A 24990-nucleotide genomic window follows, 5' to 3' on the forward strand; every position below is an offset into this window, starting at 1 on the left:
AGTAGTGTGTGAATTATATATAAGGATGACGTTCACTTTCCAGGGAGGTGTGCCCCCTTGCTCCTGCTTCTGGGCGTCCATGTTTTTGTCCTAATATGAGGAGATATCCAGCACTTTCTTGCTCTTGTGAATATAATTCAAAATTATGTAGTGTTTTAATAGTAGATTTGAAAGTAGATTTAGATTTATTCTTTCATGTGCGAGCAATAAGCAGTACGCACTACATAACATTTGGATTTTTCTACAATATGTATATATTTTTTGCATTTAGTTTATCTTATATACTGTCTCTTAGTGTGTCCCCTATGTACATATTCTTTCCCCTCCCCTAACAGCTCATTCACTCCACTCGTTCTTCTTACAGTCTATCTTCCTTGCCTCACTTCTCTTTTCCTTCCCTTTCACCAAAAACACTCAACTTTCTCCAACTTTTCCACACTTGCTGCACTCTGTTCCACAACTAATTTGAGTGCTTCTTCTTATCCCACACCCTCCAGCCATTTGTCCTGCAGGGCGCGCGTTCCCTGGCATGCAAACAGGTGATCCGTCCCGTCATATTATACATTCATATGTACCTCCCTCTTTTTTTTTTTTTAGCGTACTGTCCCCCCCCAGTCTCAGCCATAATAATCCCTCGCTTGCTTCCTTGCTTACTTTCTTCATATAATTTGCTTGTTCCCATTCCCGAATGTCCCCTGTCTGGAGGTCTAGTGATATTTTAGTTTCAGTTTCCATCATTATTTCTTGCCGATCCATATCTTCTAGTCGCTGTTTAACGAGTTCAAGTGTACTTGAATAATACAATACTAATGTGACTAATATTGAAGACTTAGGATATATTGTCACTGGCATATCTGAGGGGGTTATACTATCCAATCTTTGGTCCAGCTCAACAAAAAGAACATCAAATGCAGAAAAAAATTGGCAAAATTTAGCGCCGTCTACCTGATGTCAAACATCTACAACAGTTTCCATATGTTAGTAGCTGCTCCCTAAAATTCCTCTTTCAAGTTCACTTCACGCACAAATAGGCTAATCTTGAGTGGGCCTACAGTTTAAAATGGGAACGAACTCCAAACCCCTTGATTACAAGACTATTTAATTACCACTACGCAATCGGGGAGGCCATAAAATCCACGGTCACTGCATTGTCACAAAATTTATAAATCTTTAAATCACTTGACAAGTGAATTCATTCAATTAATTTGTCGAGTCTATTTGTTTTAGTTGAGGGAAAAAATTAAATTCTATCTCTATTATGAAAGTAAATTATTTTTTAAAAAAGTGAACACATTGTAGTGATGACAGCAGTAACAATAATAAGTTTGCACATATTTACTCAGTGTTATATTGAATTAATATAAAATTCACCTGAGGAGCTGGATATACAGCAAATTCCAGTTTACTCTTCTTTCCATAGTCCACAGAGAGCCTCTCCATCAGCAGTGACGTGAATCCAGATCCTGTGCCTCCTCCAAAAGAATGGAAAGCTAAAAAGCCCTGAAGACTTTCACAACTTTCTGTTAACTTGCGGATGCGATCAAGAACAATATCCACCCTTTCTTTTCCTATGGTATAGTGTCCTCTAGCGTAGTTGTTGGCAGCATCTTCATTCCCACTAATAAGTTGTTCTGGATGAAAGAGTTGCTTGTACGTTCCATTTCGGATTTGATCTAAAAAATATATAAATTATCTGTATTTCAGAAATCTAAGATTAAAATAATTCACATAAGTTATTGTTTATCTTCAACATGAGGGATTCCCCGTGCGGTCAATTTTTTTTCTGCCAAACCGGTGACACGAAAGTATTTCACCGAGTCACAGCTTTATACTTTGTTGTTGTTGTTGTTTGTTGGCCAGAAGAAAATATTTATTGAACCGACTACGCGAGGGCATAATTTTGAGTTTGGAACGAATTTTTCATTGTGTTGTTAAGTCACCAAAAAATCAAACGTTATTCTTCTTGAAAAGAAATATCACAGAATTTAAGTTCGAATCTTTTGGTTACATCGATTAGTTAATATTAAGGTCTTTCGTCATTCATTTGCCACTTCCCTCTTTTCAGCACCCCCTCCCCCCCCCACACACACATACACACACTGAAAGACTGGTTACACGCTCGATTTTATATCAGTAATTTCTGGATAGGAGGAGAAACATGTTGGTAAAAATTGTAAAATCAATTGAAGAACAAGTCGAAATGTCTTCTTGTTTGAGAAATAGATAATACAATTTTAAAAATGATAGAATTGTGAGTTTTACAGTTACTTGGTTTGTATTCTGATGAGATTTTGCTTACTACTTTTTGTATTATGAGACAAGAAAGCAAGTTTTATTCATGAGGTGTAGCAGAATTTAGCAAATGTACAGGGTGATTCAAAAAAGATTTTAATCTTTGAAAGCATATAGAACATGCAACATGCTGGGCATAACTTGTATCTACCTGTGTCGCTGGCTTTCTACCTCCGCGATTTTAAACAAATGAACAACGAGTGCGGAAACCACGTGACCTAAGCTGCTCGTCAAGTCAACCTTGCAGCAGGTTTTCGCATATGTAGTTCCAAACGTGCGCGCAAGAACATAGTTCCACTGAGACGGGTTCTATTCCGACACAACTGCATACTTGCAAGAAAACAGTTATTTAATTTGTAATATACAGACAAAATAGTACATCCATTAGCAGGTATGGACTTAATTGGTTGCAATCACTGTGCAGACGAACTTAGAACCGTAGATTCGCCAACTGCAATGTGTAGTGCGTTGAAGAGACACTGAAACTTTAGAGCGAGTCGAGCGAGACTGAATGCGTTGCAGAACGCGTGGAATCGGCGATACCAGTGTTGCACATCCCACTCTTTTAACCCTATGTTTATTGTAGAGCGGCGAGAATGGCTGAATCTACTGTTCAGCGCGCGGTTTTACCCGAATGTTATTTTGGACTTCGTCCGAAGGGAAATTTTCTTCAAAGACAAGCAAGTTGTTTTGAATGCATAATCCTCCTTGCGGCAACAAGATCAAAGTAAAACAGGGCGTGAGGTGATTTGCCGTCAATGTGCGCACGAATTGTATCACGGGTGTTGAATGATTTGCTGTTTGAGTTTAGCAAGAGGAAACGATTGTTTGTTTTTTGACGACAAAAGAATCTCCGCGGTATTAAAAGATATCGCAGTGAGAAGAAACATGTTTATTATTTGGACGAGACGTCCTTCAACTCGGTGGGTGGGGGAAGGGGGAATAAAACATGGAAGGATACCAGCATGCAAAACCACGCCAGGGCTGAAGAAACCAACGATGAGGGGAAGGGGGAGGCTTATTGTTTCACCCACTGGCGGCAATGAAAGCTTTGTTGAAGGTGGATATTTACTGTTCCGCGCAAAGAAAGGGAAGGGTGATTATCCGCAAGAAATGGACAGACCAAGATTTGAATCCTGGTTTAGTGAAGTGATTCATAAATTGAAACCAGAGTAATAGCGACAGACAATGCACCTGATTGTATATATCACCAATAACAAATCATGTTTTTTTGGTGGTATAACTTGAATTGCGTGTGTCTTACAGGAACGGATGTATTGCGGACGAAGCAACCAAGTTTTTCATAAATGTATTTCTTTCTAAACCAAAAAAAAAAAATTGTCATTAAATTCAAGAGGGCCTATCGTTGTTTACTTTTATCTTTGTTCATTTTTATTTTTGCGTGCTCGAAATACACACACACGCTCTCATGTTTCGAAGATATTTCGCATTTATATTAAGTAATGACACATTTATTAAATAATCTATGCGCAGAAAGTACTTTTAAAATTTTATGTTTCAGGAGACAAAGAGAAGCAAAAATACATTCCACTTGACATGCATGCGGGTTTTGATGTGTTGTGCGGTTGGCAATACTGTGGATTTTCTCAGTGTCTGCGATGTAAGCAGCTCGGCGGTTGAGGAAAGACTGGCACGGAAGATTCTGAGCTCAGTTCTCACGCGGATTGATACATAAAACCTGCTGCAAGGTTGACTTGACGAGCAGCTTAGTCACCAACCATCTGTTCTTGGCTCTTTCGAAGTGTACTAGGTGACGTCACTTCCGCCAAGACCATACTTCAAGTCTGTACTTTGTATCTTTAGGACAGAGCCATAGCCTCGATTAGTATATTAAACGCCGATAATTTCTAAGAAAGGAGCAATATATTGCACGAAATATAAAAAGGTAAAGTGCTCCCCTGTGCTTAGCACCACGCCATGAAGGCGTATAGGGGGTGTGGGGTAACGCCCCACACTTTCTTGATCCGGTCATAAGTGGGGGTGATGTGATCAGCATCACGCCCCTGACCGCCTTTACCCCCAAGGTACCCATGTCATTCGGTGCCGGGGCCGCTTCCAACGTTAGAAAAGTTCTCGGGTTTGAACCGGCCGGAGATCGAACCCGGGACCTTGAGCATGGTATTCAGACGCGTTACCGACTGAGTCACCGCGGCCACGAAATATAAGTATCAGAAATTACCTGTAAATCAATTTACATGTATAAGTCACCAGAGATGTCACAGAGGAAAATGTCGGGTGAGAACAACATATTTGTTAATCATCTTAGACTGAGAACGCTGTTCTCTTATTATTGTTGTTATTATGTTGCATTCACAATTCAGGGGCATTTCTTCGTGCATTCTTACCCGAAAGCGGAAGTAAATAAATGTCGTGTTGTTCAATCTCAGCAGAACTAGTGGGCTGTTCTTTTTTAGTGAAAGATTTAATTTTCTCTCTTGTGTGTTTCTATGTAGAGTAATGGGTCCGCAGGTTACAAAAATTAGGAACCGGAAAGAATTTCCTACTTGAAATAGGTAATTCACGATTTTATTCATTTGAATTATGACAAACATTTACATTACATGTCGAGCAGTTAACCAGGACTGGTCCCAGATAAATATGCGCTATTCTAAATACGAAATGTCTATCTTAACCCATTAGTGCATAGTGTGCAATATATTGTACATTCATTAATATTCTTATATTCTTCTATCAAATTCTTAAAATGATTCTGTATTTGTATAAGACGGTTTTCGGAACATCAAAAGTCACATTTTTAATAACGTTGGCAATTGTGATTGTTGAAGCTGAAGAAGAAGTAGTTTTAAAAATGGCTCAAAGATTTTCTAGTAACACGCACTGGGTAAGCAAATTTCAAATTGTAAATTTTATTTTACATTTCATGTAACTATTTTTTGTTTACCCGGAAGCTGTGTATTGCATGTTTGTGTACAGTCAATATTTGCACAAAGAATCTGTTTACATAGATATCTGGAAACAATAAAAGTTAGGTGTACAATATATTGTACGCTATGAATAGCAACCTCTTTGAAAGCCATTGTTTCATGATTCTGCTTGAAATGTTGCACTAGGTTTTCCTTCATGATTTCCTAATGTAATTGTTGAGCCTTGTTATACAACAATGTATGTAGCTTGTTATTGTTTTTTTGTTAGAAAATAATTAAATTTATTCATAAAGAGGGCATATACTGTTCTCGTTTTTTACTTCAAACACTAATTTATCAATACATGCATATGTTCTTTTTTCTCAATATTTTTTTTTCCTTTTTTCAGGTTGAATGTGCACGAAATTCTACCGAGTGATCAAAAAGTCACTCAACCCATGTAACATTTGTTTGAATCTGTGTCACCTGGGCGCATCATTACGAAGCCACTATGGCCGCCCAGGTCTCCCGTACTCACTCCGCCGGACTATTTCCTCTGGGGTTTGTTGAAGTCTGCGGCCTATACATATTGTGTTATCTTTTATAAAATCAGCTGATATTCCTCCAAATGCAGGTCATAATGTTTTTTTTGGCAATTATTTCACCTCTGTAGCTCTTATGAAAGAGCTATCTGCATATGGCATATGCGCTACAGGGACAATACAGGATGGAAGAACAATGAAATGAGAAAGAAGGATAGAGGAGAGCATGATTATTGTTCGTGTGATGATGTACTTCTTGTACGGTGGAACGACAATAGCGTCGTTGCCCTAGCTACAAACTTTGAGGAACTCTCAATTGGCCAAGCCAATCGTTGGTCTGAGGCAAAAAAAACAAAAATTACAGTCACACAACCGATTCTTATATTCCGCTACAATAAAGGGTTGGGAGGAGTGGACCAAATAGACCAAAATGTTGCTGCCTTCCGCACACGAATTAGGAAGAAAAAGTGGTGGTGGCCCATATTTGCATATTTCTTGGATGTTTCTGTTTCCAACACTTGGATTTTGGCTAAAAAGGTGAATTCAAGAAACAGTACAAAATCTCTTCTATCTTTTCGAAGATACATAGCTCTTGCTTTGTTAAAAATGTTTGGAACAGCTACAAACCAGGGAAAGCAAGCAGCAACTCCATTAGTCGATGAGCGGTATGACAGGATGAATCACTGGCCAGTGAAAATGCCTAAAGTCAGGAGATGTGCAAATGAAAATTGTTCAGGGAGAGCTAAATACGTATGTAACAAATGTAACGTGGGACTCCATCCTGAGTGTTTCCTACAATACCACGTGAAAACTGATAACCAGTTATAATATATGATTATAATTATTGTTGTTGTTGTTAAAAAAATGTAAAAGTGTGCAAATGGTTAAAGCTTGTAACAATTTGTAGTATTAAGTAAAGTCATAGGTTTCAGTGAAAAAATGTTCTGAGAAGAAACCAAGTTCTTAAATGTGATGTGAATAAACAGTACACATGTTAACTATGCATAGCGTGCAATATATTGCACACCCGTAGTTCCATTGTTACCAACAATAAAACTGAAATTATGGTATTTGTTTGACATTTGCACCCCATGAGTACCAAAATTATGAAAAAAATACAAAAAACATTATTAGTAAACTTTATGCACTAATGGGTTAACCTTATATCTAACTTTATCAACAAATAATCTAAGTTCCAATATCTTAAAATAACTGATACCAATTTCGACGAGTCAGATCTCTGTCTGGCCATCATTCATTCTCATCGTTGCGGCTTGAGTGTGAATTTGACCATGTGAAATTTAAAAATACAAACAACTTTTAGTCTCACACACGAGGATCCATTTTCCCATTATCGCTCCTCCTACAACCCGTACACACATTATGGCAATAAGGACCCTGCTTTATTTGCTCGCGGTTAGCACAACACGCTATGACGCCAGAGGTCCTGGATGCAAATCCCGGCCTGGAAATAGATGATTGCCAGTGTCCATTTATCAAGTCATCACTCATCCCCATCTTGGTAATTCGTCACAAGTGGCTTAAAACGAATTAAAATAAACCAACTCAATCAATTTATCGTTTCCTCGTACGCAGCCTTCAATAACTTGCTCACCACATTACGATATGATCACTTAAGATTAGCATATCTGCATAAAGTGTACTTCACAAAAAAATCTTAAATCGCATCCTCTGTTAGATGCACGTTGAATTAATTCTGTGCATATTTTGGTACTTGTGTCCGTACAGATTTCAAGCAAGGCAAATATCCATTAACCTCAAGAGGACTAGTATCTTTTAAAAAAAATTCTAAGAACAGTCAATATCGGTAAATTCTTTATGCTCAAGGGTTGCAAAAATGGAGAACGATTTTATCAAGGGAAGAAAGTAAGAAAGTATCTACCCTACTTTCCTAAGTAGGAAAGTAGGATAGATAGAAAGAAGGAAAGAAATACTAGAAGCAAAACACAGAGACCAAGAGACACGGGGTGAGGTAGAATAAATATGGACAGAAAAATTGCGAAATAATAGATGAAGAGAAGAAATTTGTAACAAGAAAGTTACTCTGAAACTTTGGAGCAGAACTGCAGATATAATATGGAAATTAAAAAATGGATAAGATTAGAAAAATTGTAAATTTAATCTTATTGAAGGAAGGAGCGGCCACCAAACGAAAGAGGGATGAGAAAATATCATTAAAATATGGCAAATAATTATATATATGCCGAAAATAATTTTAATATCTTAATTATCATTAAAATGAATTTATGTTTGTTTTCTAAACCCATCAATGTTTTTCGTCCAATAATCGTAATTGGAGATTATTATTGTTTAATTAAAACGCCTTCAATCAGACAGACCTGAATTTCTCGACTTTACAATTTTAAAAGTAGATTCCTCCTCATATTCAGGAATTAGTCAGACAGACAGATAAAGAGAGAGAAAAAGAGAGAGAGAAAAAAAGAGAGAGAGAAAAAGAGAGAGAGAGAGAGAGAGAGAGAGAGAGAGAGAAGGGGGGGGGGGTAACCCAAAGTTTCGAACATAAATTCTGCCATTTCTTTTCACAGAAGAAAAACGTTAGAGGTTCGGGTGAGATTTGTTACCAGAAAATAAATCATAAGTGGAGTTTCAGTAACACAATATAGAAAAAAATACATTCAAAACTCAAAATTATGCCACACGCGTAGTGTGTTCAATGATTATATTCTTCTTGCCACACGAACAACAAAGTATAAAGCTGTGACCCAGGATTTCATACGAAGCTGACGTTTTACCGACACAGACGCAAGCCGCGCTGAGGAAAGCATGCTATTGTAGTGATTTCTCCTGAAGTTTGCACCTTTATCTGCCTGGTTCCAAAACTTTCAATATCCGTTCTGTCTAATTACATTTTGAATGTCAAATTTGATTTATTTTTTGATAGCGTCGATTTTCTTCCACCACTTTTAGTTAGTCGCGACGAAGAGGATAAATGATATGGGAAAATTGATGAAGGGACACTCGCAAAGAACTCGCTCAGGTAGGATAGAGGTAATCCAGCTTTTCCCCAAGTAAAGGGATTGAGGTAGGTTTTTCTTTTTAGATTAGTTATGGGATACTGAGTATCTAACATTTTTTTCCGCCATTCTTTTGTAAAATTGGACATTGGATTGCATTAATAATTAAAATGAAAGATTTGCCTGTAAGTTTCTTTTCACTCGGCAGTCAGAAAATTCTCTGCGTCCGATGAAAATCTTTCGTGTTAAGCAACACTGCAGAGTGCTGTTTTCCCGAACCTTTACTTCGGCTGTACTGCCACACTCGATCGGCTCCAAAGCTGATCTAACTCAAACGAGTGTGCCAGTTTTTGCGAACAGAATTGACTTTTTTTTAATAGCCTGGATGACTGAAAGGGGGGGGGGGGGTACCTCCGCTCATGTGCTCCCCTGGCTGTGACAAACTCTTCTTCCTTTAGGATTTCTATTATTTTTTCCATCGTGTATGGGGAAGGGGTTTATTTCTTCTTCAAGCCTTCTCCTGGACTGGGATAACACTGTTCCCGAAAGATTTTTTTTGCATTCATTTTTAGGAATCTCAACAGCACTATTTCTGTCTCGCTTATTCTTATTGCGTTTTTCCTTCTCGTTATTTAGTGTTGCTTTTCTTCCATTTTCGGCTACTCGCGACGATGAACACCCACGCTCAGGCCAAAATCGAACCCAGGGGCCCTCGCATTCTAACGAATTGTGATAACTACTTCGTCACGAGCATAAAAAACTAGTTTCTTTTTAAAATAAATTTCAAGAATATTTCACATTTATGTTACTTTGATTGTAAAGTTGGAAAATTCAGTCAATTAATATTTACGCTGCAATCTTTCCGTTAGCTCTTTTCTTTGAGTCAGAGATACAAAATTCCCTGCATATGGTTAAATTGATTGATAGTAAGCAACACTGTAGCTTTCCGAACATTTACTTCGGCTGTACTTCCGGCCACGAAGCTGGACCAACTCAAAACGAGTGTGCCACTTTTTGTGAACAGAAGTGTACATCAAGATACGTTTGAAAGGTCCGACAGAAAGATGCTTACTGTGGAACAGGGAAAAAATGGTAAGGTGTTCGATTTGGTGCGGATACGACCTTACATCATGCAAATTATACTTAATGTTCTATATTATGGGATTTCTCGCAAGAAACCAAAATTAAAATTACGAAAGCTTACAAAAACATTCACACAAACTCAGATTTTAATATTTCCATGGCTCAGTTCTTTAACTTTGCTATTAGGCTTAATTATACGATTACAAGTTTTTTTCAGGAGAGACAGTTGCGCATCGTATAATGACAAAGGCAAATAAAGCCTAATTTTGACGCAACGATACCTTCAAAATAGGAATATTTATCCATAATAAATGCCGTCAGACAATATTAAACAATCTGTTTCATATTCAGAAAGCAATTGGTTTTAATTTCAACTTACCAATAACTGTAGGCTCCAGATCCGCAAAAACGCACCGAGGAACTCTCTTATTGGGGCCGGCCTCACTGAAGAATGTATTGGAGTTGTCATCACTGGGCCTGACCTTATCTGAAGCAAGAGTACCGTCGGGTTGGATTTCATGCTCCAGGCAATACAACTCCCAGCAGGAGTTGCCCATTTGGAGACCAGCTTGTCCCACATGGATGGATATACATTCACGCTGAAAGAAATATCAATACGTTGAATCAATTCATTGTAGGAAGTCTGACTTATTTGTGTTACAGGGTTGATGTAATTAGTACAGGCTTCCTATATTTCGTAAGTAAAAATCCTGGACGGCGCTAACCGGAAGCCTGTTTGTGAGGGAGGGGGGGGGGCCTGTATTCAACAAAGTAGTATGTGTGCACTATGATCTACACATTGAAACTGTGGGAGGGTTCCAAAGATGGTAACGTGTTTAAGAAACTATTTTCAGGTATTCGGAAGGAAATAGATACACCGTCTTGTAGCCGGATTTCAGAAGACGTTTTTGCAACAGAAGTCACAGAAATCTAAGACTTAAAAATAATTTTCAGAAAAAAAGTATACCTTATATAATGGATTCATGCATAGGAATGAAATTAATAAAAAACGAAATTCATGACCGTGTAATATTATTCATTTCTGCTTTTCCACCATATTCCGGTATTGGGTCCCGAAATAAACTTTTCGGGACAGCGGGACAAATTATACCATTCCGGGACGTAGAGCAAACTCTAAATTAGTGTTAAATGTATATCATTCAATTAGTCAAACCTGTCTGCATGGTCGGTGTGGTGAGGAATCCGTAGCGCTGTTTGTAGAAACCCAGGAAACATCGTCCCTTTAAAATTTCTGTTCTATTAATTGGGCACAAACTCTGGAAATTGAGTAGGATTATCGTCAAGCACAGGGTAAAGACTATTCGTACACCTCCACTGAAGACCAAGGCCTTACTCCATCCAGTCAAAGAAACAAAAACTTCCAATACAAGACTTCTGCCGCATTCCCTGTGAATGTGACACCATACATTGAACAGAACACCATGGAACAGAGACGACATGAATGTTAAAGTTACGGGCCGGGTCACGCTGGAATAGAGAATCATCACAACAACTCGAATTCCCTATTCATTACACTCAACCAGTGTCTATCAGGTGTGACGTGTCGACAGTTTCCGAGCAGTTACACTGACAAACATTTCAATTTAGAGGATACGGTTTCACTGCATAAATATAGAAAATATATACATTTAGATTAAATTGAAATTTGGCCAAAAAGCCTCTAATCCCATCCAAGAGCGCACAAATATAGCTTCTCCTTTACACTAGTTTTTACAACTATTGCTATTTACTATTGAATATCATTTGACTACAAATTAGGCACAACGCACTATTGTGCATTGATCGAAAAAATTACGTCAAAACATTGGAGACTAGTTTCTGTAAAATGTCATTCTTCGTCTTGTTAAAAAATAAATGATCTCACCTGGGCTTTAACTCACGTCACGAACCCCTTGCACTCAGCCGATTTTATCATAATAAACAGGCGTTTTGCGTAACAAATGCTAGGTGCTCCCCCAAACCGCAGATTTCGTACCAGTCATTAAGAACCTTTATTCTATAAATCATTGTTGATTTTTAAATGGAAGACATTTTTCGAATAATGGGAGTTGAAATTAAGAAAAGTATAATAAATAAACATGAAATGTTTCATATCCAGCATACAAAATTCGCTCCATGAAACATTGTTGACACTGCAATCGAAGACACTTTCATTAATCAAATGTTTCCAATTTGTCGAAAGGCAAATACATTTTTCCAACAATAAATATTTGGCAATATATACAATAATTATAATTAAATTATATTAAGTTATAGATATAAAATTACAGGGCTTTTTCTACAATGTTCATTTATATATAACCACTGTTTCTGGTCCTCATTCCATGTTCCCATTAGGTTCATTCCTCTCCTTTACTACATTACTACATGGAAAATGAACCTAATGTTCCTGGTAGATTGAGAACATACGATTTCACTCACTCAAATCACTCTAAATGTATTCAAATCTGTTCGGCTGGATTGTATTTGTAAGTGAAATCCGTAACCTATTCGGATCAACCGATGAACAGTATGAAAGGTTTTCAGCAATAATCGATGATTGATAAAGATCGAATATCTCGAAATATTAAAATTATCGAATTAAACTGTTTTAATTCGATTATGCCCATCACTAGTCGCCACTACGTGCTCCACCACACTTGCTGGATCATATACCTCTGCACAGGTGTTCTTCCTATAAAATATTATATTTGGATTTGCACAAGATTTTAGATTTCGGGCATATTTATTGACATTTCGTTAAAAGAAAAGTATAATATTGCCCAAAATTAATAATCTAAGCAAACATATTAGAACTTCTCCCCATTCACATGCGCAATCAAGAATATTCCAGAAGCAAAGAGTGGTCCTTGATATGGATATTTTACAAACTGAAGAACTGTAGCAACATCAATTTCGACAAATGAAGCAGAAACAAAGAATGTGTAGTAAAATGTATCAATGGAAAGTTGTTATCTGTAATTATTCGTCAAAAATAAGTAAATACAACAATTACATATCTGTTATAACATCGCCAAGACTTCGACGTGCGTGATGTTACTCTTCTGCGCGTGAGGTTTGCTATACTGGCCTGCTTTGTTGTCACTTTGTGCAGATTTCGACTTTAAAGTTTTAAACTTTAAACTGTAGGCCCAGTCCCGAGTAGACCATTTGAGTATAAAGTGGACTTAAAACCACAATTCAAACATTCAAGTGTTTCATTCTGCAGCAATTTGGCATGAACGTTTTCCCCCCATTACAATTTTTTTTTTTCAAAATTAATCCAAATTCCTCCATCTGTGCACATTGGTTGTTCGTTTCTTCGGGATTTGTTATCGTGGTTACGATTCGTTCTAAGACAATTCTAAAACGAAAACTAAGAAAGAAGGTAGTTTTCGGTTAGTGAAGTCGTTACATTAAATAATCGTCAGTTTTTCTTCTCATTTTAGTTCCTCATTCGAGTACAGGCAATGGCATGAGTGTTAGCGATCATCCTTTTCATCGTTATATCTATCTTCATTGTTGCAAATATCCGAAAGGTAAATCCGACGAAAATAATCACAATACACAAAAACCTAACTCAAAAGCTAATAATTATGAAGATCAGTTAGTCAGTTGTACAGCGTCCTCAAGTGTCTTAGAACAGCGACATTTGATACTAGGCAAAACCCAACTTACGCAGGGCATTGGCGGATTACCTATAGAGATAGGCCCAATTTCAGGGTTGCCACGTGCACAATACATGTGTGAAATAAGCGAAAGGAATAAAACCAAAAACTATGCATTTGAATTTCTAATGAAATTCAGTTTTATATCGCAAATAACCAAATATTTTATGAAATAAATAGAGTACCTCTACTTAAAGAAAATTGATTTTCTATTTTTTATCGTTGATGAAAATACACAAAAGAAAAGAAGAAAGGAGAGAAGGAAAAGGAGAGGTGTCGAAAGGAGAAGATAAAAGCAGCGGAGAAAAGGAAAGAGGATACACGTGGAGAGAAGAAATGAGATGAAAGGAATGGAGATGAGAAAGATGAAGGAAAGGGAGAAAAGAGGAAGAAATGGGAAACTAGAGAAGAGGAGAGGAAGTGAGTGAAAAATAGGGTAGAGAGATTAAAGGAAAATTTTGCATTGGAGTCTGGAATAGAAGACAGGAGACTAGATAAGAGGAGAAGAACGTGTTGGATACAAGAGGCGAGAATTGGAAGCAATATGAGATAGAAACAGAGGAGAAGGAGGGAATAGGTGGTAGAGAGGAAGAAGAGCGGAGAGTGTAGTAGAGGGGAGATGAGAGGTAGTTGCATAAAATATCGTTTGAGCGTCACAAACTGATGCATTGATGAAATTATCAACATGAAACAATCAAAAATTTTGAAATTGCGATCTTATACATTCTCGGGGCTAAATGTATTTTGGCCGAGTTCAGAGCAAATTAAGATCTTCCGCGTAAGATTATCGATTTTACTCTTTATTACACCACAAAAAACATTAATTTGATTTTCATACGCATGAAGATTCCAAATTTTTTCCTCGTCTTAGTTCGTTCTTTACCCTATTTTCCACTCCCCTTTTCTAGTTTCCTCCCCTCCTCTTCACTCTCCCTCTTCTCGTCCCCTCTTCTCTCGTTTCCCATTTCTTCCCTTTTCCCCTTTTCTCATTTTTCTCTCTCTCATGTTCTTTTCTTTCTTCTCATTTCTCCAACTGCATCCTGTTTTCTTCCCTTCACTGCATTTATCTTCTCCTTTCGCCACTTCTCCTGTTCTCTTTCTCTCCTTTTGTGTAGATTCATCAACGATAAAATAGTAGAAAATCAATTTTCTTTAAGTTGAGGTACTCTATTTCTTTCATAAAGTATTTGGACATTTGCGATATAATACTGAATTTCTTTAGAATTGGTTTTATTCCTTTCGCTTATTTCACAAATATCTATTGTGCACGTGGCAACCCTGAAATTGACCCTAACTCTATAGGCAATCCACCAACGCTCTGTGTAAGATGGGTTTTGCCTAGTATCAAATGTCGCTGTCCTAAGACTTTTGAGAGACGCTGTACAACTGACTAGGTATTATGTCTTTATTTTGTAAATATACGAGGAAATAAATGTCCCTGCAACGCTGACGTCCAGAGAGTTGAGAGTGAATGCATTTTTCTTGTGTATTTTGTACTGTTAATATGAGTAGTTATTCTGATGTTAATTCACTAAATTTTTTAGAAAAGAAAATATAATTATAGTATATTATTTGTCATAAAGGATTCGTGCCTAAAAGTAATTTCTTTGTATGATGGAACCGAATGCATCATCTTAGATAGCGATTTACCTTTGGTTCTGACTAAAATATATGATTGGTAAAATTATACCATAGCATAGAATTAAGGAAATACCTTTCAGCCAGAGTTAGTTAGCTCCCGAGAATTTGAAATCTGTAGCTCCCCATTATTTCAGGCTGACGCCGTCACTGCTTAATCATGGTTCGAACTTAGACCTCTGGCGTTGTAGCACATTACGTTGACCTATCTGCATCGTGTGGTGTCTTTTCATCTTCACCGTCACGATTAACCTAAGAAGTAGGTAAGGATGTTCCTCATGCAAATTACACACAACATTACTACGTCTAAGTTGTATGAAAATTAGGTAAAGGTAATTTCATTCGTTCGTTGCGATATGACATGTCGTGGAAGTTCTACAAAATAAATAAGTAATGGGTTTGCAATATATACATATTTTGTGTGAAATGAACAATGTGAACGTGTACAACGCGACACTAGTCTATTGCTCCTGAAGTTCCAGAGTTCTAATACCGGCTTGGGCAAGAGTTCTTTACGAGTGTCTCTTCCTCAATTTCCTCTCATCACTCATCCTCATCGCCGTGATTAGCCAAAAGTTGCAGAAAATCTACAATAAATAAAAATACAATACAGCATACAACGTGACCATTTGGTATTTTTTTTAAATTTCTATTTCTTTACTTATATTATGTGACTTTTCTGCCATTTGACTAATTGCAACTATGGGAAAGGGTGACAAGGTATGATTAAGGAACCCTGACAAAGACACCCACTATGCTTAAGCTGGGACGCAAGTTCGGAGCTTTCGGTGGCAATATTGTGAATGGGTCGATCAAGGCGCTCGGCCACCGAGGTGCCAATGCGACTATTTGCATTTTGACCGCTTGGATTCAGCACAAAGCGATGCCACAGGTGTTCAAGTAGGTTAATATCAATCAGAGCGTTGCTACATTTTATACAGGTACTGAACCACTATTTGCCCTATTGCTAAAATTAAAGCACAGGGAATGACTTCACCAGAGAAGGAGTGAAGAGGCGCAGGGCATTTTCTAGGGACACGTACATTCAGCAGACAACTAAATGACACAAAAATGCAGATTTTGAGCTAAAAGAGCATTTACGTTTCTAACTTTTGTGTGCTGTGGGACGATAGGAGATGCCCCTCTCCCTCCACTGGCCCGCAATATACCTGTCCGTATGCAAAGGCCACTTGCAATTGCAAGCAAGTTGAGAAAACCATGTCCGATTCAACGGGTCCTAGTGATGCTGGCAAACGAGAGGCATCACTCCATAGAAAACTATCCGTGCATGTGTGAAGTCTGTTGGAACATAACTAGTTGTGCTGTGTAACCCGTGGTCGTATAATTGGAGAGCGAACAGTTGCACAAGGTATTGTCAAGATCAAAAGAAACTGGCCTCCTCTTACAGAATGGAGTTGGAAACATTTCAATACTCCTGTATTGTGATAAGAGTGTGAATGGAAGGAAAGTCGTTGCAGACAAGGCAGAATTTGAGTCTGTGGTGATGGATCGGTAGGACAACGGTGTGAATGTTCGCACAGTGGTTTTGTGTGTTATTCTATGTATTTCTGATGCGAGGTGGTGAAACTATATTGCAGGAATGTGCAATAAGTACTGAAGATTACTTTTGTGTAACAAATAGTTAAATATCTTGTAAATGAAACGATAAATACGTTAAAGACTGTCACTATCAGTTCTACTTGTCGTATGTAAACAAACAAGTGTTGCCACCTCACTATTCGAAAAAAAAAAGCGAGTGCAGTTGAACTGTCATTATCGAACTGTTCTATATATCTGACAAGATGAGTAGTTGCATCGCATGTCATGAACCTGTGGCTCGGAAGGACATTTCCTCAAAAATACAGTGTTCAGATTGTTTGAAGCTGTGTCTTTTGAAATGTGCACGTTTGAAATATGAAGATTCAGAATATATGGGGTAAGAGAGACAAACTTGGAGGTGCAATGAATGTGCGAAGATCAGACGTACTAGTTTACAGGACGAAGGTGTAAGTAAAACGAAAATGCCAACTATTGTTGAGATGTATAATCTGCTTCAAGTTGTAAAGCAGGAAATGGAAAATTTGAAGAAAGCAAATATAAATTGTGAACGCGAATTAAGTAAATCACTTGAGTTAGCTCATCAAAAACTGGATGAAAATACATCATTGGTCAAAAAGCAGGCAGAGCCAATAAATTCTTGCTTTGTACAAATTGAGCAGTTGAGCTCAATCACATGACCCTCTCTCTCTTTTTTATAGAGAAAAAAAAGGGCATAACATTCCCAAGACAGTATTATTGATGTAACATTCTTAACAGGTCAATGCCTTAATGTTTACACATATACATAAGCACATCAATCTCTACACACACACACTCACAAACAGGAATGTTTAGAATGGAAAGAATTCTCAGGAAATTCCCCTAGCCAAGCAAATCACCACAAATTACATGATCGTCTCGCTCTTTTTTTTATAGAGAAAAGAGAAGGTCATGACATTCCCAAGCTAGTATTATTGATGTGACATTCTTAACAAGTCAACGTCACATCTACACACACGCACACACACTCGGGGAATGTTTGAAATGCAAAACTATTGATTTTGTCTGAGTAAAAACAACTAGGTTACAAGAGAATTATTGTAACATTTTTGTTACTAGTAGTCAATTTGCTTGAAGTTACTGGTTAAGAAAAAGGTTTTTTTTTTAAATGAAAAAAGTTAGAAAAAGAAACACTACGAAAACCTATGACCTTACTTAGATTCATTTCATTCTTAACAGGTCAATGCCTCAATATTCACACGCTTCCGTAAGTACGTCAATCTTTACACATAAACTCAGAAATGTTTGGAATGCAAAGAATTCTCATGACAAAACTATTGATTTTGTCTGAGCAAAAATAAAACTAGGATATATGAGAATTCCTGGAACATTTCTACACATTTCAAACGTAAAATTTATCAGAATACACACATTTGAAAAATAATTATATACTGCACTGTACTGCATTGCAAAATAACTCAATCACTATCAATATATCTATATCTCTTTTAAAAATGTAATAATTGTAAATATATGCTTAAAATATACTGGTATAGGCTCAAAAAGTAAATTTTGTCCTATAAAAATGAGTAGTTGAGCTTTGATAAAAAAAGTATAATTATTTTTTATACTATAAAAATGGTAAAAATTAGATTTTTTTGGATCCTTCCCCCTTAGAAAATTAGCTGAAATCAGGGTAAAATAAATAAATAGCAAATAAATGGCCGCCGACATAGCATTACCTCTACTCGGAGGTATCTTTTATCAACCAGGTAAAGTAACCTGATGAGGAACTTATATATTAGTATTGAAAGGTGAAGTGAAATTTCACGAAAAATAACAAATATATGTTGTAATGCAAGGTGATCAAATAATCTTTGATATTGTGCTTAGCTTAAATGTAATTATAACATATTCACGACAGAATAAATAGTTTGAACGTCTGTTAGCATTACATTTCACCAAAATATTGCAACACAGTATCTAGTCATCAGCTATGCATGTGATATAACCATGTGATTCCTTTTCAGGTGAGGGTAACTTCAGGTGCTGGATGGAATTTACACATATTCGTATACTTGATTGATCAGGTTGAATTTTATTTGGTTCACCTTTCGCCGTTAGTGAATTTCAGTATTTGAACATAAGTTATGGTTGAACCCTTTATGGAAAGTCAATTACCACTCAGGAAACACAAAAAAGAAGGTATACCTTAATGTTTGCGGAGTCTAATTCTGGTTTGAAATCAGGTTTTAGTCAAAACAGAATTACTTGTATATGTTCCTCATCCAGCTGGAGTAACACCTAAGGTACAGGGTGGTGAATAATAAAAACAGACAAAATTTAAATTATATATATATACAGGGTGTTGCAAAATACCTGTTACAACGCTTGGGAGGTGGTTCGACAAGTAAAAACGAGGAAAAAATGTCATGTGAAAAAATGTCGAAATCGGCACCGTTTGCGAGTGACAGGCGTGCGAAAATCGCCTCACACCATGCGTAAAGTACAATAACTCAAGAAGGAAGAAAGATATCAATGTCGGAATAAAAGAATACAAACAAAATCGTGCCTGACGAATACAATGGTGCAGCAATTGAGGCCCAGTGTAAATTGCGCAAGGTGACTCTCAAAGAAAGTGGGGAATCCCGATGGAAAATATAGGAAATTTACTACTATTTTCTACATAATGTTGAGATCGGAATGTAGGCAGTAAAAAATGACGACGTATGTCCACATGTCCCACTACTGCTGGGACACCGTCCCACACTCGGGAAATAGGAAATTCACTCGAAAATGACGCTATGCCGTCAAATTACGCTCAGATTGATTTCAGCTAATTGGTACAGAAAGCTCCACTAGAGGCGCTGTGAGTGTAGGTCACCTGTTACGTATTAGTGTTGGTGGATACTACGTAGAGACTGTAGTCGACCGTTGTTTTTCCTGTCTTGTTCTGCGTCTCGCAGCGTGGAGTTTAGTCTGGCGTGTGTGTATGGTTGAATTGCGCTAAGGAATACTGTACGTAGAGTACGTATTCCCGTGTTCTTTCTCGGTTTGCAACAACTGCGTGGACACCTGTGTGACATTACGTGGGTGCTAATCACGGTAGTTGTGATCCGTCACTCGGAGGGAAAGTGCCCCTGTTTCTGGGCAGTTCTCGAACAAGACAATGGTGGAGTACTCTACCCACGAGCTTGCTGATATGCATCTCGTTTATGGAGAGGCATACCGAAACAGCCGTGAAGCACGTCGTTTGTATCACGAACGTTTTCCCAATAGGCGATTACCAGCACATGCACTCTTTCAAAGACTTGATGCTCGACTGCGTGAAACTGGATCTCTACTACCCCGTAGGTGGGATTGTGGAAGACCCCGCACTGTGCGCACTGTGCAATTTGAAGAGGACGTGTTGGACGCGATACGAGACCGTCCTGACACCAGCACACGTGTCATTGCTCGTACTCAACAAACCCACCATAGCAATGTGTTCCGCGTTCTTCGAGAGGAGGGATTGCACCCATACAAATTGCATAAGGTGCACCACATACTGCCCACGGACTTTCCCCTACGCATGGATTTCTGCCAATGGTACGTGCAACAAACTCTTTCCATTCCAGAGTTCCCAACAATAGTTTTGTGGACCGATGAGGCAATGTTCACCAGGGACGGCATGTTCAATAGCCACAACAGCCACGTCTGGGATATGGACAATCCGCATGCAATCATTGTGCGCCATCATCAACATAGGTTCGCAGTGAATGTGTGGTGTGGCGTAGTAGGTGACCACTTGATAGGCCCGTACATTTTGCCATCTACTTTGTGTGGTGGGAATTATCGGGTGTTTCTACATGACGTATTACCTGAACTTTTGGAAAACGTGCCACTGGCAGGTAGACAACGTATCTGGTTTCAACACGACGGCGCCCCCGCACATTTCGACCGGGGAGCCAGAGCCTTACTCAACGATATTTTCGGCGATCGTTGGATTGGCAGGGGTGGACCTTTACCGTGGCCACCTCGTTCCCCCGACCTCACACCACTGGATTTCTTTGTGTGGGGAGAAATGAAAAGGCTCGTGTATGAAACCCCTGTGGAAAGTGCTGAGGATCTCGTTGCTCGTGTTAGTGCCGCTGCTGGGACAATTGGTGACATGCCAGAGGTATTTGCACGTACCAGACAATCAGTGCTTCGCCGATGCCATCTTTGTCTTGAAGTCAATGGCGGACATTTTCAACAACGTCTCTGAGTATACCGGTGTTTGTGTGAGCCCCTATCAGCACCACATAGTGTCCTTTAGTGAAAGGTACGAGTGAAGATGCTGGATATCGCTGTACTTCATACCGTCGATCTGCATGTGCGGAGGTTGTGCGCTTCTCAGTGGAATCCCTTCCAGATGTGCTGTGCCTGGAAATGTTACATGCCATTGTGTGCGTTTTCTCGCCATTCTCCGTCTTCATTCCTTCGAGGATTACCCACTTTCTTTGGGGAGCTCTCTTGTAGTATATGTACAGCCTAACGACATGTGGCCATTGTTTAACTTTTGTTTTTCGTACTGCAAAGTAGTGTGTCAACATTAAGGGATTGAAAACTTTTTTTTATGATTTTCCAGTATTTTTTTCCATTTGGGATGGTGTCCCAGCAGTAGTGAGACATGCGACAAATTGGTTTCTTTTCTTCGAACCGCAATGTGAACCGTGTACAACAGGAGATTTGCAGTTATTTTCCTATTTCCCGGGTGTGGGACGGTGTCCCAGCAGTAGTGGGACATGTGGACATACGTCGCCATTTTTTACTGGCTACATTCCGATCTCAACATTATGTAGAAGATAGTAGTAAATTTCTTGTATTTTCCATCAGGGGATTCCCCACTTTCTTTGAGAGTCCCCTTGCGCAATTTACACTGGGCCTCAATTGATGCACCATTGTATTCACCAGGTACGATTTTGTTTGTATTATTTTATTCCGACATTGATATCTTTCTTCCTTCTTGAGTTATTGTACTTTACACATGGTGTGAGGCGATTTTCGCACGCCTGTCACTCGAAAACGGTGCCGATTTCGACATTTTTTCACATGACATTTTTTCCTTGTTTTTACTTGTAGAATCACCTCCCAAGCGTTGTAACAGGTATTTTGCAACACCCTGTATATATATATATATATATTCTTAATTAGTATAAATTTAGTGTTAAAGTTCTTCTTCCTTTCGGTAGTTAGGATTCGCTTATTGTGATTCATAATAGACGCCAAAGCTACTGCACGGTAGTCAAGTGAGAGCAGTAGCGTACGCAAGGAGGGGGGGTTACGGGGTTTAACCCCCCCCCCTTGAGCTTGTGAAATAGTATTATGAAAAACGCTGTTGAAAAAAATTAAATGGCCAATTTTTCACAGTCAAAGATCTGGGACAGTAATATTACTATTAGTACTTCTACTACTACTACTACTAATAATAATAATATAATTTGAATTATTATTTCCATGCAGCATGGAGAAAAGCACAGCATTCCAAACACACGCGTCTTTCAGAGTGATGCCTTGAAAATAAACACGAGTTTATGAGGTTAGGTTAGGGTAACTATGATTTAAAAGAGAAAAAAGTTGTTTTGTATCTCAGTTGCAACAATGTTCAACACACTGGAGTACGCAGGATTTTTTTTCGGGAGGGGCTGGAATAGTAAATGTGGATAGCAAATGGCTTCGATTTGGAGGGCAGGATGCATAATAAAATATTTCTTATTTTTGGACCTTTTCAGTCAATTAAAAGTGTATTCAAAGACAAAAATGGTAATCGGGATTCACTTTAAAAGAGGTTTCGCGTTTACACATTTTGATTTTTTAAAGTTCTTATCGGATTTTTATTTGAAAATTCTGATTTTATCAAAATTTCGGTAGGGGCTGGAACACCATCGGCCATCCCTCTACGTACGCCAGTGTTCAACGAACATGTATTTTTTTTTTGTGTGTGTGAACAATAAGAATTAACTAAATAAAGTTCTTGGTACGTTGTAAGAGGCTAATGTATAGACAAAGGCTAGGCGAACAAGAATAGTCACCAGTTCGCCTTTCCATTATATTGTTTACCACAGCTCGTTTGAATGTCTCTCTTTAACAGGTCTCACCTTGTTGACTAGACAATTATTCAAACGACAATAAGCTTAGCTATTGTAAAATGTTTTGTTGGTAAGAACAGCGAGATAATCCAGATGTGAATTATCGGGGACATTTATGCGGGGAAAAAGCTGGAAAAATTCCAACCAATTTCGGGAATCGAGGCCGCGTCCGAATCGGCAGCAGATGTCACCTAGAGCACCGTTCCATCCGGGGACTGAGCCAACCTCCGTTGTCCGAATTCGCGGCAGACGTGGAGTCGGAGGGGAGAGCCGAGAGGAGCGACAGATGCACGCTTGAACTCGCTGTGACGCTGCGCTTGGCAGCCATGTTCTAACTTTCACTTTGTACAGACAACATTTACTGATTAGAGGATGTAAAACTCAGTTATACTTTAACATTTTATCGATAATACTGAGTGCAGAAAAATTGTAAATGATGAAATAGCGTGTTACATTTTTAATATGAGTAGTAAATAGGTGGAAATCATTGTCATGTTTGTTTGGCTTCTGCCTTCTGCTTCCGTGTGATGCGCCTGCGCCCCAGAGCGCGGTGGGTGAAGTTCGAGCTGACACCTGGCGGGAAAAGTGACAACCGTGCTACAAGGGGACATGCAGATTCGGACGACATGGACGTGACTTCGCCGGCACGCGAGAGCAAAGGGAGAGAACTGGACGGAGCACTTGCCAATCCGGACACGGCCCGAATCCGGATCTCCCGCGTGATTGTCACTTGTCAGGCGCTCTACCGACCAGATCACCGCAGCTCCTTGGATGAGTTCCATACTTTGATTATTTCAATTTATTTTAATATATTTTCTTGTATTTATGGATCTTCTTCACCCTTGAAATGTCTCACCTCATTGACCAGACAATTATTTCGTAACAAAGAAACAAAACAATGCTCCCAGGATTTGATAAAAATCGAATGACTAGAAAGTAATTTCGTTCTATTGTTTTCATAAATACTATATTTATGTAGATCTCTACTACTTAATAGTAGTAGTAGTGGTATTTGTACTATTATTAGTATTAATTCAGCTAATTAATTAATTATAAGTATTATTCATTAAATGCGATTATTATTATTTAATTAAATTATAATAAAACAATGGTAATGTGAATTTGGAAAAAAAGTTTTAGAAATAACACCCCCCTTGATGAAATCCTGCGTACGCTACTGAGTGAGAGAGAGTTGGGATTGGGACAAATAGGCACAAAGGAAATCATACTGTCCAGTGGAGTAGTAACAAAATTCTCACGAGGTTAATAGGATTGGGCATCCCTGCTTAGGCAGATCGTGATTAAAATCTCGAGATCCATTTTGTCTCTCTTGGCACTCTCAGATATCGTGATAACATGCGATAGACATTCCAACATTTGCTCCTAGATGACTGTCATCCCTGATCGGAAGTGCGTTCAAAAGGGGTGGGGGTAACATAACACAAGCACAACCTCTGAAAATTTTCCAAGTCCAGCGTTAAAAATTGCAACTCGAAAACTGTGAGAGAGATCGCGAAAATAAAATCGAAGTCTCCCCCGTTCACCCCCTTGTCGATTTTGGTTATGTAGAGTACGGGTACGAAATTTGGAAATCAAGGGTGGGTCAAAAAAAAAAAAAAAAGAATCATCGTCCAAGGAATGATCGTAGAGCATTGTTTCTGTCCTCTCATACCAAAATTGATATGGATAGTCTCTGAAAATTTTCCAAGTCCAGCGTTAAAAATTGCAAATATCCCGAAAACTGTGAGAGAGCGAAAATAAATCGAAAAATACCCCCCCCCCGTTGACCCCCTTGTCGATTTTGGGGACGTAGAGTATGTATGCCACTTTTGCACCTTGGCCCCTTAGTTTTGGAACCCAATCGCCGCCACTGGGTGTGAGTGATACAAATGTTTTCTACCAAGGAACAAATGTCAAATTGATAAAAGTGATGAACATTTTAAGTGCTCCTTGACCATTTTAGAATCTAAAAGTTGGCAATGGTGACTGCGTGACTCATGTATCTTGAGACTGTGCAAAACCGGAATGAGCGTTCGCTGAAGATAAGCGAGCTTCGTCTTGCAAGGCCTTCCAGTTACCCGTGGGCTTTCGATGCTTGACGGGTCAAAACTCAGGTACATAGTTTTACTCCCCCGCCCGACCAGCCAGCCAGGCGGGCCTAGTAAGCGATTCTGACCGATATGCAGCCCTCTGAACACACTCTTTGATTGAGTTGGTGTTTCAAACAGGGTTGTTAA

The 24990-nt window shown here is 38.6% G+C and overlaps 1 protein-coding gene across 2 annotated transcripts in view; it reads right to left on the reverse strand.

Moving 5' to 3' along the window:
- LOC145984128 (tubulin alpha chain-like) overlaps positions 1 to 24990 on the reverse strand; it is a 68204-nt gene that overhangs the window by 13960 nt on the left and 29254 nt on the right. For both annotated transcript variants that reach the window (XM_083117565.1, XM_083117564.1), the window contains exons 2-3: positions 10178 to 10397; positions 1372 to 1673 (exon numbers count right to left, since the gene is read on the reverse strand). In XM_083117565.1, the coding sequence (XP_082973691.1) occupies positions 1372 to 1673; positions 10178 to 10397 (522 nt within the window). The remainder of the gene's footprint in view (positions 1 to 1371; positions 1674 to 10177; positions 10398 to 24990) is intronic.

This window comes from Lepisma saccharinum, chromosome 2 (genome assembly GCF_977018435.1).
Source record: "Lepisma saccharinum chromosome 2, izLepSacc3.1, whole genome shotgun sequence".
NCBI lineage: Eukaryota > Metazoa > Arthropoda > Insecta > Zygentoma > Lepismatidae > Lepisma > Lepisma saccharinum.